The 17,692-nt window shown below is 44.7% G+C and overlaps 1 protein-coding gene across 2 annotated transcripts in view; it reads left to right on the top strand.

The window, feature by feature from the left end:
* The window catches only part of CSE1L (chromosome segregation 1 like), a 65,975-nt gene that overhangs the window by 2,370 nt on the left and 45,913 nt on the right, over positions 1-17,692 (top strand). For both annotated transcript variants that reach the window (XM_053248360.1, XM_053248361.1), the window contains exons 2-3: positions 8,637-8,732; positions 11,181-11,323. In XM_053248360.1, coding sequence (XP_053104335.1) covers positions 8,637-8,732; positions 11,181-11,323 — 239 coding nt within the window. The remainder of the gene's footprint in view (positions 1-8,636; positions 8,733-11,180; positions 11,324-17,692) is intronic.

Raw genomic sequence — 17,692 nt, 5'->3', positions numbered from 1 at the left:
TCATCTCTGATTTGTCTGGATTCATTTTTAATCTGCCCTCATCCATCCAAACACTGTCTTCAGGCACAGGTTTGAAATGGTCCGCAGCTTCTGGGCATTTGGTCAAAGAATTATAGCACAGAGTTTCATCAATAGCCTGATGACATCATACTCCAAACCTATGGAATTCTTTAAAAGCATAATTGATACTACCAAGCCCTATGAAACACCGGAAGCCAACTCCCATAGGGCTGGGCTCACTTGCTAAAAATGGTTTGAGAAAAATGATAGAAATTATTGGAAAGCAACTCCCCAACCAGCTGTTTCAGGCAGTTTAGGAGAGTAGTATGTTCTACAATACTGAAATCAGTAGAGAGGTCCAATAAAATCAACAGATGTAGTACTCGGTTAGTCTCAAGATGAGGATAATCCACCAGGCCTACTAAAGTCATTTCTATTCCATATCCAGACCTGAGTGTAGAGTTGAGGCATGCCTAGAATTGTTCTACCACTAACTTCCCTGAAAACGTGAGGTTTGAACAGGCCTAGATCTTTATACAACTATGGTTTCTTAAGGAGTGAGAAGATTACCTCCTCCTTTAAGATGAGTGGAACTTTTCTGAACACTTATTGGAGGAAGGTTTTCTAGCCAGAAGTCCACTAAGTCTACTCTGGCAGCCATCAGGCACATTGAGCAAGGGATGTACATAGTGACATTCACAATGCCAGGCAACCTATCAGCATCTACAGGAGGGGGTACATCAGGCATTTTCAGTATAAACTGCATAATTGGCATGTCCAAGTTGGACGTTATAGGAGTAACTTTATCAGCAAAGAATCCGTTATAGCAAATAGTCTTAACAGCTCCTGCAATACCTGGAGAAGCTCAGCTGGACATGATTTGGTTGACGTAGTGGTAGTGGAGAAGAATGGGGCCTGCTCGACATAAATGTGGAGAGGAGGATATTTGCATTAGGCCATGAAGAAGAAATATGTATTGTGTTAAGGCCCTTGGCTGTTGCTGCCTTCTTGCAAGGTTTGGCATGAGACAGAAAAGCTGAATATTGGGCAGCCATTTTATGCTTTTTCCTTTGGAGCCTGGTTGGGGCTGTGAGTGTGTGAGAAATCTGCTGTTTCGCTTTCTTTTCCTTTTGGCTTAAGTGTAGGCCTTAAAATTTCAAGGTACTCAAGCATCTTGAAGTTTAGATTGCAGGAGTGATTTAGTTGGTGTGGTGTAGAATTCCCCCAAAGAGAAAGAGGAGCTCATAGAGGGAATACCCTCCGCCCACCTGCCACCGCTTTTCTCTCCACCCGCCGCCATCCCCATCCCCGCCACTGCTTTTCTCTCCCCCATTCCTCTGCCCGCCACCACTTTCTTCCCACTCTCCTCCTCCCTCGGCCGGGCCTCTCGCTGGAACTCTTGCAGTGTGTTGTGAGAGTTCCGCCGTCAAATCCTGGACACGCATGCTGGCTAAGAGAATTAATTATATAGATATTATTTATTTACTACATACCACTTCTCAGCAAAAGTTTCCAAAGCGATTTACACAGATAGCAATTTTATTTATATCTAGTCCAGCATCCTGTTTCCCAAAGTGGCCCACTAGATGCCTCTGAAAGAACTCCAAGAGGCTAGTGAGGCAAGACAAGTCTTGCAGAAGTCATGTTGGTTCTCCTTTAGCCAGGCCTATTCTTGTGTATGTTTAATAATTTTGTCCTTAAGTATCCTTTCCATAAACTTACCCAGCAGAGAAGTTAAGCTAACTGCTTGTAGTTTCCCAGATTCCCCCTGGATTCCTTTTGAAAATTTGAGTTACATTAGCTACTTTCCAGTCCTCTGCTATAGAGCCTGACTGATCTCAAACTCAAGTTCCTGAAGGACTGCATCCTCATCACTCTGCCCAGAGACATGGAGCAGTTTATACACCCCAAGGCAGAGTCAATCAGGATGATTGGCTCTCAGGTTACCCAATTTACATAGGAGTCAGTCTTCAAGGCCAGCCTTGGCAGACCTGCTCTCTGGTTAAGTATATGGATGTCATACACAGGGCATACAGCTCATTTACTGGGGCATCTTGGATTGCTTATTATTAACTTTTTCTAATAGGATTTTCTGTGGAAGGGCCAGGAGGGATGGGAAGCAGTATTCCCTCTAACAGGGATTCCCAGATGTTGTTGACTACAACTCCCAGAATCTTCAGTCAAAGGCCACTGCAGCTGGGGATGCTGGGAGTTGTAGTGAACAACTCTGGGAATCCCTGTTATAGGGAACAGTGATGGGACACTTTGGGGTGGATGTCATGTCTCAGGACAAAGCACATTGTGACAACCACGCAGACTGTGGCTATATGCTTACTGTGGACACTGCCACTGTACAGAAGGCCTAAGCAGGGTAGAAAAATGGAGGGTAAGGATTTGGCTAAAGTGGTCTTTGGGACGATAATGCATCTGGTAAATGTTTTTGCTCCTCCAGCAAATACAGGCATGAGTGCACTCACTGTGGAAAGAACCACCTTAGTCTTAGCTGTTTCCAAACAGGTGCAGCTAGGAGCGGGAGCAACACCCAGGCAAATAAGTCAGTCTCTGAGGTGGCAGGGGGGAATAAAAAATTCCCCAATGCTAGTGTGGCTGGAGTCTCTTTGGTGATACCCTAACAAGGAGGGGGCCCTCTACCTATGGGAGGGTTTAAAGTTTGGCTTCCTCATTTGTTACAAGCGAGAGGGGGCATTCGGAATGTCAAAGAACTTGAAATCGATTCATGATTTAGAAGGCTTAGTCTGAGCTAAGCTAGCCAAGGAAGTGGAGTTGGTGAGGGTTTCTGGCCCCCATTATTTCCTCTCCTGACCCAACCTTAGGACTTCTCCATTCAGAGTAGTTCCTTAGAAAGTGCCAGGGGAATATAGGATTATTAATCATCTCTCCTATCCTAGTCAGTTAACTGTACCATTGACCCAGTGCTATGCTCCGTCAAATACACATCTTTTGACATGGCTGTGTCAGTGGCCCAGCATCTTGGTCCTGGAGCCTTAATGGCAAAATGCAACATCGTCTGCATTCAGGCTGCTTCCTGTACACTCCAGGGACTTTGTCTTGCTGGCATTTCTTTTTGAAGGGAAGTTTCCTTTTCTGAAGTCCAACACTTCCCTGGCAGTGCTCCACTTGCATATAAGCTGAATTGGATCACGTTATGGTCACTATTCCCCAGTGGTTCTAGAACTCTGACATCTCACATCAGGTCCTGTGCACCACTCAGGATTAAGTCTAAGGTTGCCTTCTCTCTGGTTGGTTCTGCGACTAACTGTTCTAAGACACAGCCATTTGGCATGTTTAGAAGTTTGGCCTCTCTGTCAATATCTGCATGTGAATTTGCCCAGTCTACGTGTCGGTAGTGGAAGCCACCCATTATTACCACTGTCTCTCTTTGACACCCCTTTGATTTGCTTCTCCAACTCCCTCTCAGTGTTTTGATCTGGAGGGTGATAAGCATGACCTTAGTAACACATTTTCATATTGTCACCTATAATGGCCAAAGTTGTCCTCCACACCCTAAAATCTTGACAAGGGTCAGGAAAACCAGCAGCTTTGCTGAAAGATAGCTGCTAGCCTTTGCGATAAAGTTTTAGAGACATACCGTGCTTGTGGAAGTGCACTAAAAATTGAAGATCTTGAATAGGCAAAGGGACTGAATCACAAGCTTTACTTATAAACCGCATGGACTGCACCATGAAGCAATTGTAACAATTGTTGGAGGAAGCAGCTAATGAGGCAAGCTTTGTCCTGGCTACCTTATTTTCCTAAGCGTCCAGATATCTACTGGCAGAGGCACCAGCTCCAGGTCCGTCACTGGCACCAACTTCTTGAGACTGTGGAACTGGAAATGGGAAAGGATATCTACAGTCTCATTATTGAGGCCAGGGATGTGCTTTGCCATAAGCAAGACCTTAAACTTTACAGATTAAGACAAACTGCATAACAACAAGAGTCTGGGTGGCTTGGATGACTGGGCATTCACCAGCTGGACTACCATCAAATTAACACACACACAAAGACACAGTCTGTCTGGCAAATGATGACCCCCAAAATATTAATTGCTATTCAGATTTTTTTGGAGGGGGTGGGGGAGAGAATCAAGGAAGCTGAGATCCCTATCGAGCCCAAACGAGATCCATTCAGCTGTCCAGTGGACTGTGCACTACTGGCAACACCAATAAAGGCCAAACCTGAATGAGCTGGCCACATCAGACTGACCCTTCAAGACTTCTTTCCAAAAGCTGTTCAGTTAGGCATTTAAGAGATCCCAGGTTATCTGACAGCCTGGAGATACCTGCCACTGAATCCAGCTCTATCCCAAGGAACTGTAGGCAAGAGGCGGGTCCCTCCACTTTCTTGGAAGTCAAAAAGACACCCAGCTTGTCCATGAACTTGGCCAAATTAGACAGTGTGTCCAACCAATACCTGGAAGAGCCAGCTGTGCCCCCCCAAAGAAAAGCATATGGATAGTGGAGGACCAAAGGAAAATATTTAACTTGTCCCTACAATCAGGCTCTACCAGAGGACTGGGAAGTAGCTAATGTAACTCAGATTTTCAAAAAGAGATCCAGGGGGGATCCAGGAAACTACAGGCTGGTTAGCTTCTGTGCTGGATAAATTGATGAAAAGCATACTTAAATTGTTAAGCATATAGAAGAACAGGCCTTGTTGAAGGAGAACCAGCATGGTTTCTGCAAGGGAAAGTCTTGCCTCATTAACCTTTTGGAGGTCTTTTGAGAGTGTCAACAGGCATGTGGAAAAAAGTGATCTGGTTGACATAGTATACTTGGACTTCCAGAAAGCTTTTGACAAAAGTTCCCCACCAAAGGCTCTTGTTTAAACTTAGCAGTCATGTGTGGATCACTGAGTCGACACTTTCAACCAACTGTCCACCATTATGCCAAGACCTCTCTCCTGGTCATTCACCAACAGCTTGGACACCATCAGCATATATGTGAAGTTGGGGTTTTTTGCCAGGCAGGCGGTTGGCCCCCTAGATGTGAAAGGGATTATTGAGGATAAGGAGATTGCAGGGAACCTAATGAGTTCTTTGCATCTGTCTCGGAACTGAGCTTCTCAGACTTTGAAACTGAAGAACTGGGCCAGTTTGAGGTGATGAGAGAAGATGTTCTAAAGTGTCTTGAAAATCTAAAAATTAACAAATCTCCAGGGCCAGATGGCATCCACCCAAGAGTTCTGAAGGAACTCAAATGTGAAATTGCAGATGTCCTAGCAAAAATATTTTTTCTGATATAGGTGGCCAGGGATCTGGTGAGAATCAAAATGTTACTTCCCCAGGAGCTTTCCCAGATAGCAGGCTTTACCAGGAATTTACTGAGAGGCTTTACTGCAAGATTTAAGTTGCCCCCCAAAAAACCAATGCAAAAAGTGGTGTTTTTTTTAACCCCGGATATAAATGTGACTACATTCTAACAGGCAATGAAAACCCCGAATTATGTGTGAAGTGCTCCCTGGTCGCTTGCAGTGACTTCAGGGTAAATTTGGCCGATATGTGAGCATACCCCCTCCATTCTGGAGGAGATGTGAACGAAAAACTGAGAGTGAAAAGCTTCCAGGCCATGGCTTGTTTTGTGAATATGCTCCTCAGGATACATTGGCTGGATACATGTGACCACCTTCAGCATTCACTTAGGCCCACAAAGAGATCGCTAAGATACTTGGCAGGTAGGCAGATGCTGAAGGATGATGGAATCCACCTCCCCAGTGGGATATAAACTGCATGCGTAACCTCGAGATCCTGTTTGTGATCCTCTGTGTATTTACACCACACTGCGCCTGCACAGTATCTCTGGCTTTGTGGCAGGATAGGAATTGTAGTGTAGTCCTAGCCCTGTCTGTGGTGAAGTTAGCTGGATGGCAGAAGAACTGAAGACTGTTAGGAAATTGGGGGCAGAGAGGGCGGGGGTCAGACACTTCCTTAAAATAGAGGCTTCACATTAATACAAGTATTTGCTGGTGGTCTTTTCTGGTCATGCACTTGAGGGGACTTGACTGGAGGGCTTGAGAGGCTGGGGCAAACCACAACTGGGCGGCTGGGCTTTGCCTTGGCCTCTCTTCTGTTTGCCTTCCTAGGTACTACCTGGCCTGCTTCTTAGCTTACAGTCAGTCAAATTAGGATTTGGGAGGTGAGCAGACTAGGATGCTATTCCTAGTCTGCTCACATTCCAATGGGGGGTTACAGTTAAGTTAGACTCTGCCGTCCAGCTACAAAGTCTTCTGACCCTTGCTTCTAATTATTTATTATTAATAAAGTTGTGGCATTGTTTACCTGGGCCACTTTACTCACAGCTGAGTGTCCTGCCTCTTTATTCTTAATACAAGGACTTCTCCTTGTGAGTCTGCAAATGGGCTCTATAGCATGCTTGTTGACTTCACCAGGGCTCAAGCTGTCTCCCAGCTCATTGGTTTAATAAGGAATTTATGTCTTACAATACCAGGGGGAGGCATAAAGATGTCACTCTGTCAGCTGCGCTAGTCATCTTGTTCCATACTTACTCCAGGGCTTTGACCAAGCAAGCCATCTCCTTAATCTGCTTATTCACTGGAGTCTTCTGGAATCCAATGGGATCCATAAATCTCTGTGACAAGCTATTCTAATCAGTTTCCTGATCTTGCAGGGGTTGGTGGCCCAACCTCCCAGCTTTCTTCCTTGCACAGTTGTTTTTTCTTGGCTTCAAGCCTGGCAGAGATAGGCAACCTTGGATCGCCAGCTGATTTGAACTACAACTCCTATCATTCCCAGCCAGCCAAGGTTGCCTACCCCTGAGGTATGGCAGTGGTCCAGAATTTTGGAGGCGGGCTTGATGATTCCCTCTTATCTTTCACCATTGTTAATGGCTTGCCTTAATTGCTAAAACATCCTGTATCTGGACCATGTTTGTCTGATAGGGTGAGTGAGAAGCATGCCTGTTGGACTCTCTAAACTTCTGGCCCTTTATAAAGGTGGGCAGTGCTGAAGTCGGCCACCAGAGGGGGGCACTTTGGGTGTGGGGCTGGGGTAGTCTTTAGACTTTATTGTGTCTGTTCCTAAAAGGGAGACTCCTACTGACCATGGCGATACTGCTGTCAAACACATTGTTGGGCCTAGTACAGGTATGTATCTTTGGCTGCCCAGAGATGGGGAGACAGAGTATCTCTATGGTGGCTATTTCAGTGGTGGTGGGGAACCAACAAAGATACAGCAAGCCACTACAGGGGAAAGGAAACTAGAAGCTTACTTGCTGTTTCTCCTTCCAGCTGGTCTGCCAGCTCTTTGACTTTGGGGAGCAGTGCCAATCACCCACAGAACATTCACCTTGCTATTTTGTAATGCCAGGCTGGTCCAAAATAAATCTGAGATCATTCTGAGATTGTGGATGAAGGCGCCAACCTGGTATGCATTATGGAGACCTGGTCAGGAGAGGCTAGTGGTCTGGTCTGGTCCCAGCTTCTCCTAGTGGGATACTCTGTGGTATAGCGGGTGAGAGGATGTGAGTGGGGAAGTGATGTGGCTGTGGTCTACAAGAATACCATCTCGCTTACCAAGATCCCTGTCAGGCAATTGGTCTATACTGAATGTGTGTACCTAAGCCTACGGACCAAGGATAGACTGGACTTCTGTTGGTGTACTGATCACCCCACTGCCCAACAGAGTCCCTGATTAAGCTGAAGGATCTGGTTGCAGAGTTGGCACTGGAGTAACCCAGACTGTTGGTAGTGGGGTACTTCAATGTTCACTTTGGGACTGGATTGTCTGGAGCAGCTCAGGAGTTCATATTGGCCATGACGATTATGGGCCTATGCTACAGAGGATTTTGGTCATTAATAATTTGAAATTGCTGAACTTACCTAATATTGCATTGGTATCCATTCATTGTTACAAACGAATTTTATGAAACAGTACAAGACATCTGGACCAGCATTGCATGTGTGAAGCAAAGAGTTCCAGACTGTTGCTGCACTGTTGCTTGAGCTAAGAAAGGGGTGACTTTCGCTGCCCTCTCCCCTTCCCTCTGAAGCCTGATGTGCACCACCAATATATGTCCCTGAGGGTCACACAACCCTCAATATCATTAGTAAAAATTTAATACTGATGTGAAAGAATGTGGCATACTTGTTTTCCAACTTGGTATATTGGAAACATCTATCATGATGATTTTTCACAAATTCTGCTAGTGGTTCTTTAGGAAGTGGTTTCTGGTCTGACACTGACCGGGGTGGCAAGAAAGTATGCTGCTGCCCCACGCAGTGATTTTGGGCACAGCGTCGATGGGGGAAACATGGTGTGTGTGTATAAGAGCAAAGTCCAGCTCCCTTAAAGGTAACCCCCCGCCCCTGTCGAACCATCCGAACTGGTTCGGTGGTCTGGAAAAGGACTGCTAAACCAGTTTGGGCACATCCCTATTTAATTGTATTTTCACTTCGTAGTTCTGGCTTATGTTTTTGTAGGATAGGAAGATGTGTGATGTATTATGTTTTCTGAGATTACAAGTGAATGTTATAACACTGTCTCTGTGAAATAGATTCATTGTACGTACCATGTCTTCTCTGTGATGTATAAAATGGAACTTTCGGCTATTATATATAGCACTTAAAACTATACTCAACAAAATCTTCTTAATGTTTAGGTTCTGCAGTTATGGAGCTGAGTGATGCCAATTTGCAGACTTTGACGGAATACTTAAAGAAGACGCTGGATCCTGATCCTGCCATAAGGCGCCCTGGTAAATAGTTTAAAATGTTCCAATCCAGACTGGTGGCTATAGTGACAGTTCACCCAGAGACCTTACAGTGTCGGTTTAGGTGTTCTATGTGTAAATGCTTACTAAATTTTTCAGACACAATGGTATCAGCCAAGTGCAAAGTTTTTCAAACTGTTATGACTGCTTTCCATAATGACAGAGAGCAAACTGTTTGAGCCTTTCCTAGATGTGACTACTGTTACCTGAAACAGCAGTTTCCAGTAGTTGGTAAATGGGAAGAAAGCACTTAACTTAAGGAAACTAAGATGTGTGCCGAACCGGGGACTGTTTTTGTGTACCAGTGTGCTGTAAACTAACTCAACCATGCTAGCTGGAAAAGAAAACCCATAGATGATATATTTGATTCATATGGAGTCAATGTTCTGCACAGGTGTCCACATTTTTTTTGCAGTTTTCTCTTCAGAAGTTGCTCCTGCAGAAATCCCAGACTGCTTTTTAAACTCGCACTGAATACAAAATGTTATTTGATGTGTACTACAATACAAACTATTGTTGGTATGTTCACAGTACCTTTAATGCTTATCTCATAGCAAATCTCCATCCTGCTTTTTCAAGTTAGGGGAATTAAAAGAACACTTTGCGGGTTCTGTGGCACCAGTGATCTAGACTGGAAATCACTGGAAGCCCCATATCGGAGCTGGCATAAATATAACAGTATGTATGACTGACATTTGGACTAATACTGCACTTGTTTTATGGGAGAGAGGCAATTTCCATCAATCTCCCCTTCCCTCTGAAGTCCACTTTGCCTACAGAAAATGTGTCCCTGAGAGTCATGTGACCTTCAGGGACATATTTTCTAGAGGCACAGTGAGCTACAGAGGAAAGGAGAGATTGATAGAAATTGACTTTCTCCCGTAGAACAAGCACAGTGCTAGTCCGTGTGTGTGTATAAATAAAGGGTATACCTGTAACCCTTCTTAATTACAACCAAAGCATTTAGTAAAACTGCTGTTCGTTAAAGGTTGGTTGACAGTCCATCTAGTCTAGCTACAAGCAAAAACCTGTTGGAAGGATGAAGGAGGAGCTCCTGCCAGTCATAGTACTTATCCATGGCTCCTTAATGAGACCTGCCTCTGTGACTGAGCACAATGCAAAGGGAGTTTGAAAATTGTGTGTTTGAGGTGAACTATCTTAAGCATGCAAGTCCCTTTTGATTTTATTGGGAATTAGATGTGCTTAATGTCTCTGAATTATACCCAACAGAATCTCAAGGGAAACCAAAGTAATTGCAGTAAGATTGGGGGAGAAGTGGAGCTATGTATTCTGCCCATCCCTGCTTATTACCTAGTTGAAGAATGTGGGATCTGAAGGTAGCCCAGACAGTGCTGACATCTCAAAAAAACAGTAAGGTTGCAATTTATAGCTGGGATTCAAAAAGGTGCACTGAAAATCTAAAAGGCATATCCAGTGGCATGTTTGACTTCTTTTGCTTTGAATCACAGATGTCAAAGCCAAATTGCTTGTGAGTCTTCCCTCAGTTTCAGAAACAGGTTTGCCATGTGGCATGGAGACGTGTGGTTCAATAAACACAAGTTCAGATTTGTCTTAGGCACACAAAGCAAATCATGCAGTTCTTTGGGTTCCAAGCCAATGCATTCTATTCATTTACAAATATATTGTATAGCATGCAAATGTGTAACTTTGCAAAATACTTAACTATTTCACTAGATAATTTCCTTTCAGTTAAATTGGTTCTTCCTAACTTCTGAACCACTTCAAATATACTTAAACATTGTAATCTTCCCCCTCTACTCTGTATAGGTAAAGGTAAAATGTGCCGTTGAGTAGGTGTCTCTGTATAGTATGTTAATTTTTAAAAGCCCGTTAATTCACCAGAGTTTTTCTACAAATGAGGAATAGGAGATATGTATTTTGTATATCTGTACCTCTTCACGATTTAAATCAGGAGTTTTCAACCTTGAGTCCCCAGATATTGTTGTACTTCAGCTCCCATTGTTCTTGGCCACAATGGCCAGAGGTGGGGACGATGGATGTTGTAATCCAACAACATCTGGAGATGACAACTCCCATCATCTCCATCCTCTGGCCATTGTGGCCATGGATGATGGGAGTTGTAGTCCAACAATATCTGGGGACTCAAGGTTGAGAACCCCTGATTTAAAAAGATGGAGGGTGTTCCAGATTATGCTGGCTTTTCAAAAGAAATAGGGAAAGGATTCAAGCAGCAGTACCCCGATCTGTATTTTGCGTGTGTAGTAGACATTTAATACATGTGAGACTCTAACATCACCATCGATATAACATGATTCATTTTCATTTCTTCATCGAACCATATTATATATTAGCAGCTGATTGCCTGCTCAAGAGAAGCAAACTTCTTACATGATGAAATTCGATTTTTGGAATAGCTAAACTATTTACTAAATTCAGGATATTCTTTTGCAGCGGAAAAATTCCTTGAATCAGTTGAAGGAAACCAGAATTATCCATTGCTGCTATTAACACTCCTGGAGAAGTCGCAAGATAATGTCATCAAAGTTTGTGCATCTGTCACATTTAAGAACTACATTAAAAGGAACTGGAGAATTGTAAGTATTTTCGTGACTAGAATTGTGCTGTAACAAGTGTATCTGGTTTGTGATCCGGTAACATCCATTAAAATTAAAACCATTAAACCATCCATTAAAACCGCCCTGAGCCTTTTGGAAGGGCGGTATAAAAGTTTTAATAAATAATAATAATGGGTTCTGCGGCTGCACATAACACTTCAGGCAAAATTTGTTAGCTCCTTGTGGCACCACCCACTGTGTGTGCCCCATGCTTGCTCATATCGGCAGTTTGGTGCCTTATAGTTTATTTTCTTTGACTGCCAGTGCTTTCAGTTCTTCGTTAGTTCTTGGCTCCTCAGAAATATTTTAGCAGATAAATTTAAAGGTTTTGACTCGGACTGTGATTTTGGACTTTTTATCAGACTACCCTTTGGATACTCTGTTGAAACTTCTTGTGTATGACTCCGACTGGAAAATAGTTATTATTTGTGTAGCAGACGTCTATACCTCAGCAAAGCAATTTAAAGTGTAATAACTATGGGCTGGTAAAGTTATCTATTTTGGCATGTTCTTTTCAAGCCCAACACCTGGGGGAAAAACCACCTTCAAGAGGTGGTTGTACCTGTTGTGGGGGGGGGGGATCCCCTCTATGGACAGTCACGACTGCTGTCTCCTTTGTTTGGGGGAAGGGCATAATGCAACTGCATACTCTGTCTGCAGTTTGTTCTCAAAGCAAATTTTAAAGAATAGAGCTGCATGCTTGAAGGTGGCTTTATTGGAGGAAGCCCTGACACTGAAAGGTGCTTCCATATCCCATGAAGAGGTGATCGTGACTTTGAAGTTGGCATCAGGAACTGCAATCCAAATGCAGTCTAAATCACCGATTCTGGTACCATCTACATTAAAGGACTCTCCCTTTAAGGAGCCAAGAGTTCCTGAGGGGCGCACTTCTTACCATCAAGACAGATAAAAAGCGTAAGTGAGAGGATGACTCAAGCTCTCCTCCCCCTAAAAAGCACAGGGAGAAGAGTGAATGGAGGGGAAAGTGTTTGTTGGTGCCCAACACTATGACCCTCTCCATCTGGCTTGCAATGCCTATTTCATCCATCCCCATCGAAATCGATGCCAGAAAGTGACAGAGATGCTACGATGTTGACATTGGTACCTCGGCATCGAGCGGCTTCTCTGTCGCCTGTACCTACCCCTCCAAGCTCCATCGATACCGAGAACCCCAGTGTTGATACCGGAGCGGAGGGACCGCTCACTGAGGACCCCAACATCGATGTTGGAATGGAGAGACAATTTACAGGTATTTTATATTGACGTTGATACCACTGACGATGCTGAAGTACTTTTCGACCCCGAGGCGGCACAGAACATCCTCATGTTGCTGGAATCAAGTGGCAGTACTCCTTCGGCATCGACTGTTCAGGACTTCTTGAGCCATGGTCTCGATATGTAGGAGGAAGAGTTAATGGAAGTGCCAAAAACACCTTCATTTACCCCCTTGCAATCTGGGGTTTCTGTGGTAGGCTTGTTGCCTGTTGATGAATGGGGTAATGCGTCTACAAGTTGCACCCCTGTGCACCCAGCTGACTATGCAGAGTTTAGGAAGTGGAAGATAGCTAGAAGACGTATGGAACTGGTCAGCAACACAGATGATTCCTCCTAGAGTTTTAGTGCCTCCTACAAAATCAATTGCTACTCAAATGAATCCATCAAGAGTTTTAATTCAGGATTCTGCTGTTCAGGTTACCACACCTGTCACTACACTAAATGAGAAACCAATCTATGTGGGTCAGGATGCGGCTTTAACGCTGTTGATACCCAAACCAGCAAAACAAATGTCTGTGTCTATGCAGACCTGTTTAGAACGAGGTATGTGGAAGAAAGTGCACACTGGAAGTATCCAAGTGCCAGTTAAAACACTAATGCAAGTCACAGCGGGTTCGGGAACTGATAAGAGTGTGGGTTCCTGCTCCCGTTCATCTTCCACTAGCAAGTCATAGTAAGGGGCTCGTAGTAAGACTCCCCAACAGTCTAAGCAACATCTTTGATTGCATAGTGAGCCCACATATACAACAACCAATGGAAGAGACAACACACTTTTCCCTTACAGCAGTGATGTCAATAACACAAATGACATCTCCAAAAGTAACATCAAACATCAATGTTGGTAACAACATCAGACTGGCAAGTCATGATCAAACATGCTTCAGATAGCCCAGACCGGTTATGCCATCAAGGTTGCCAGTCTTTGCAGATATGAAGTTCACATCACCAAGAACGGCGTTGAAGGAGGAAGTGGAGACACTGCTAGAGAAAGGTGCAATCTCTCCAGTACAGTGGGCAAGCAGACACGGTGGATTTTACTCCCAGTACTTTCAAATCCGCAAGCAGGATGGGGGCATTTGCCCTATAATGGACCTGAGGTGGCCGAATTTATATGTTGATGTGAGAAAACTCTGGAAGATTATGTTGCAGGCTATCCTGCCTCTTCTTCATGGGGAGGAATGGGTTGCAGCATTGGACCTAAAGGATGTGTATTTTCACATCAGCATACAGGAAAGTCACAGAAGGTATCTGAGGTTCACGATGGGCAACAACATTTTCCAGTATGTGCTACTCTTTGGCCTGGTAACAGCACCCAATGTGCTACTCTCTGGCCTGGTAACAGCACCCAAAATATTTACCAAATGCATGGCTATGGTGGTGGCACATCTACACACATGGGGGTGACAATTTATCCCTATCTAGACGACTGGCTTCTGACAGCAAAAATGAGAGAGGAGTTGCCTTCCCAGATAGGTTGCATGACAGCTCTCCTGGAAAGCTTGGGCATCCAAATCAATTGGAAGAAGTCGTATTTGGTACCCGTCAAAATACTACAATATATAGGTGTGGTGCTAGATATGGTCCAGCAGAGAACCTTCCTGCCGTTTTCTAAGGATATGCAAGTTGGTTCTAGCAATGCAGTTAAGCCCAATACAAAGGGCTCAGACAATTCAAGCACTAATGGGTCTGATGGCCTCTTGCACGACCACAGTCCGCTATGCCAAATTATACATGAGAAAACTACAACAATGGTACTTGGTGGCGTTCTGCCCGAATGTGAACAGTCAAAGCCTTCACCTATGCATTCCAGACTCAGTTCTGACTTCACTTTTATGGTGGATAAAGGACATGAACCTTTTGGAGGGAACACCATTCAAAGTACTGATACCAGAGGTTTGCATAACGACAGATGCCTCTCTGACAGGATGTGGGGCTTACATGTTGGACTTGGAGCCTCAAGGGCTCTGGAGCACTACTCAAAGAGATTCACAAATAAATTTTCTGGAGCTACTGGCAGCTTTTCAAGCGCTAAAGTCATTTCAAAAACAACTGGGGAAAACAATCCAGCTGCAGATGAACAATACGACTGCTATAGCAGATCATGTAAACTTCTTCTACATGATCCTCACCACATGTTAAGGTCATCTGAGGAGGTCTGTCTCCAGGTCGTCTGGTAGCAACTCAGAGGTGGGCCTTCTCTGTAGCTGCCCTGGGGGTGTGGAATGCACTCCTGGCAAAAATCCGTAATCTGAGCTCATTGCTGGCCTTGAAGCAATGGCCCTTAAAACATATCTGTTTGGCCTGGCCTTCCAGGGTTTTTAGTTTGTTATAAATTGTTCTTAACTACCGTAAATGTTCGGCCTGCTTCTCCAGTGTTTTTAATTGTTCAAATGTTTTAACTGTTAGTTAGTTTTATGCTGTTTTTATAGTTTTGATTTTGATTGTTTTTACTTTGATATAAACCTCTCTGAGCCATTTTTGGAAAGGCAGTATATAAATTGAATGAATGAATGAATGAATAGCATATGTGAACAAGCAAGGGGACATGATGTCCCTCTCCCTCTGCAATTTAAGCCAGCAGATATGAAACTGGTGCATACCACGGAAGATACAACTTGTGGCAATTCTGGACTCGGCTTGACTTTTTCCTCCGGTTTTGGCATTGTATCTCTGATTTCCCGGCTGACTTGAATTGTTTTCTCAACTTCTATCTTGCTCTAAAAGCTTTAAAAGATGTGCAACTTGTAAGTACATGATGCCCTCCAGCGATGAGCACTCTGACTGTCTTCTATGCCTAGGGAACTCGCACAATACTAGTGCGTGTAAAGTTTGGCGTTTAAAGAGAAAACCTGCCTCAGTCGGGAGCTTTGTCTTAAAGCTTTTTTAACGAAAATATTCTATGCCCGGACACCCTGAGACACGGTCCCCTGCCACCTCCTGAAATTTCGGCACCCAGCCATTCTGCACCACCGGTGTTTGCCTCGGCACCATCAACGTCGGATGCATCTGCTTTTAAAAAGCCTCAGGAGGGAGTCAAAGGAACCGTCCCTTAGGCATAAACATGAACACCGAGGCTGAGAAGCCACACAAGAAAATGGAAAAGAGCTCATATTCTGTGGCTTCATCAGCTCCGGCCCCGACACCTGACAAACCAAAGTCGGCGTTGAGCTCGACATCTAGGACCTTGACACCATCTCCTTCCTCGGCTCAGCCTGGGACTTCCTATTCTCCTCGACGCCCATCTGGAACTGTGGTTTCGACTTCGACGCTGAAGACTTTGAGACTCCTAAAATTGATTGATGCTGCTTCGACACAGAGGACCTCAGCTCTGAAACAGAACTTGGCACTGGTCGCGACAGAATCTGTGTCAATGGAAGTGGGACCAGCACCGGTGGCTTCGATGTCGGAATTGTGATCAGCACTGAGGCATTCATCATCCATGAGGCCCTTATGCCCCACAGGATTTCTCCAGTGCTCTCAACACCTCCGTCCCCTATCGTGATTTCTCAGGTCGACCCCAGCTCACTCGCCCTGCTGCTCACTGATACCAGTGACACCATCTTTGGAGTCCCCTGCTTTGCAAACCCTGCTCAGAGAGGAATTGGAACGCCTTTTAGGGTCCACAAATTCTACTCTCTCTGATGCCACCTTTAAGGGTTTTCTAATCTCTCAGGGGCTTGATGGGAATGAACCACAAATTCTGGCTCCAATCCCCAAAACACCAACAGGAGGTCTTGCTACTCCTATCCAGGCATATCCCTCAGTTGCTCCTTGGAGAAAGAGGCTCAATTTCTCTACATCACATGTCCCTGCTGACCGCTTGGACTACCATAGCTCTCCGGGGGCCTTTGATTCTGCACGCCTCAGAGCCAGGGAATGTATCCGTTCACACACTGTGTACAATTCACCAGCCTTGCCTTTTGACTCTGAAGAATACAAGTTGTGGAAAGCAATGCATCTTAGAGGGAATATTCCTGACCCCTTGAGCATCCCGCCTGCTGACGTTTTCAAAATACCAGCAATACCACCTATACCATCTCAGCCTACCACGCCGCTACCTTGAGCACCGCCACACACTCTGGTGCTGCTGTCACCTACAGCTGTACTTCCAGAGTGTCCTGAACCTACAGAACGTCCAATTTCACCTACTCCATCGGATGCTCCTGTTCCTAGGCCGCTGAGACCTTCTGAGTCCCTCTGCCTCTGCAATTTAAGCCAGCAGATATGGAACTGGTGCATACCACGGAAGATACAACTGGTGGCAATACACATAAAGGGGATAAATAATACCATGGCAGATGCCTTGAGCAGGTCTCAAGTGCTCCTTCAACAGTCGTGGGGAAAACTCATGGTGGACCTTTTTGCGACAGAGGACAATGCCAAATGCAGTCAATACTGCTCAAGAGTGTGTCTAGGATGGCGATCGAAGGGCGATGCATTCCAATTCCAATGAATGAACAGCTTATTCTATTTGTTCCCTCAGTATCCAGTGCTCAACTGTGTGGTGGGAAAGATTCTATAAAACAGCATCCATTGCATATAATTACCCCGTGATGGCCAAGGCAACCTTGGTTTCAGCGAGTACTCAGACTATCAGCAGGGGTACACTTTCGGTTCAAGCAAACAATGGATCTGCTCACCCAGGAGCAAGGACGTCTGCTACATCCAAACATGAAAAATGCTAAAGTTAATGGCATGGCAGGTATACATTTAGACAACCTTTTGCTAAACGATAAGAAGGTGTCCACGAGAAAAAGCTATAGTGTGAAATGGAAACGATCCAGAGTGTATGCTAAAATGCACAGCTTCAAGGCCAAGGATGCCTCCATAAGGGACATCTTAAGTTACCTGACGACCTTAAAGGCAAATGGCCTGGCAAACATCTTGCTGAGGGTACATTTGGCTGCCATTTTCTCCTTCCATGGAGGATTTGATAAGGCAACTGTATTCAGTCATCTCAGTATTAAAATTTTTTAAAGGGGGTGAACAAGCTGTACCCACCAGTACTGGAGACCCATGGATAGATGGAGTCTTTCTCTGGTGCTATTGGCCCTAACGGAAGGGCCGTTTGAA

The sequence above is a fragment of the Hemicordylus capensis genome, chromosome 4 (assembly GCF_027244095.1).
Source record: "Hemicordylus capensis ecotype Gifberg chromosome 4, rHemCap1.1.pri, whole genome shotgun sequence".
Lineage (NCBI taxonomy): Eukaryota > Metazoa > Chordata > Lepidosauria > Squamata > Cordylidae > Hemicordylus > Hemicordylus capensis.
The sequence above is the reverse complement of the archived record's forward strand: the minus strand, read 5'-3'. Positions and strand labels throughout refer to the sequence as shown.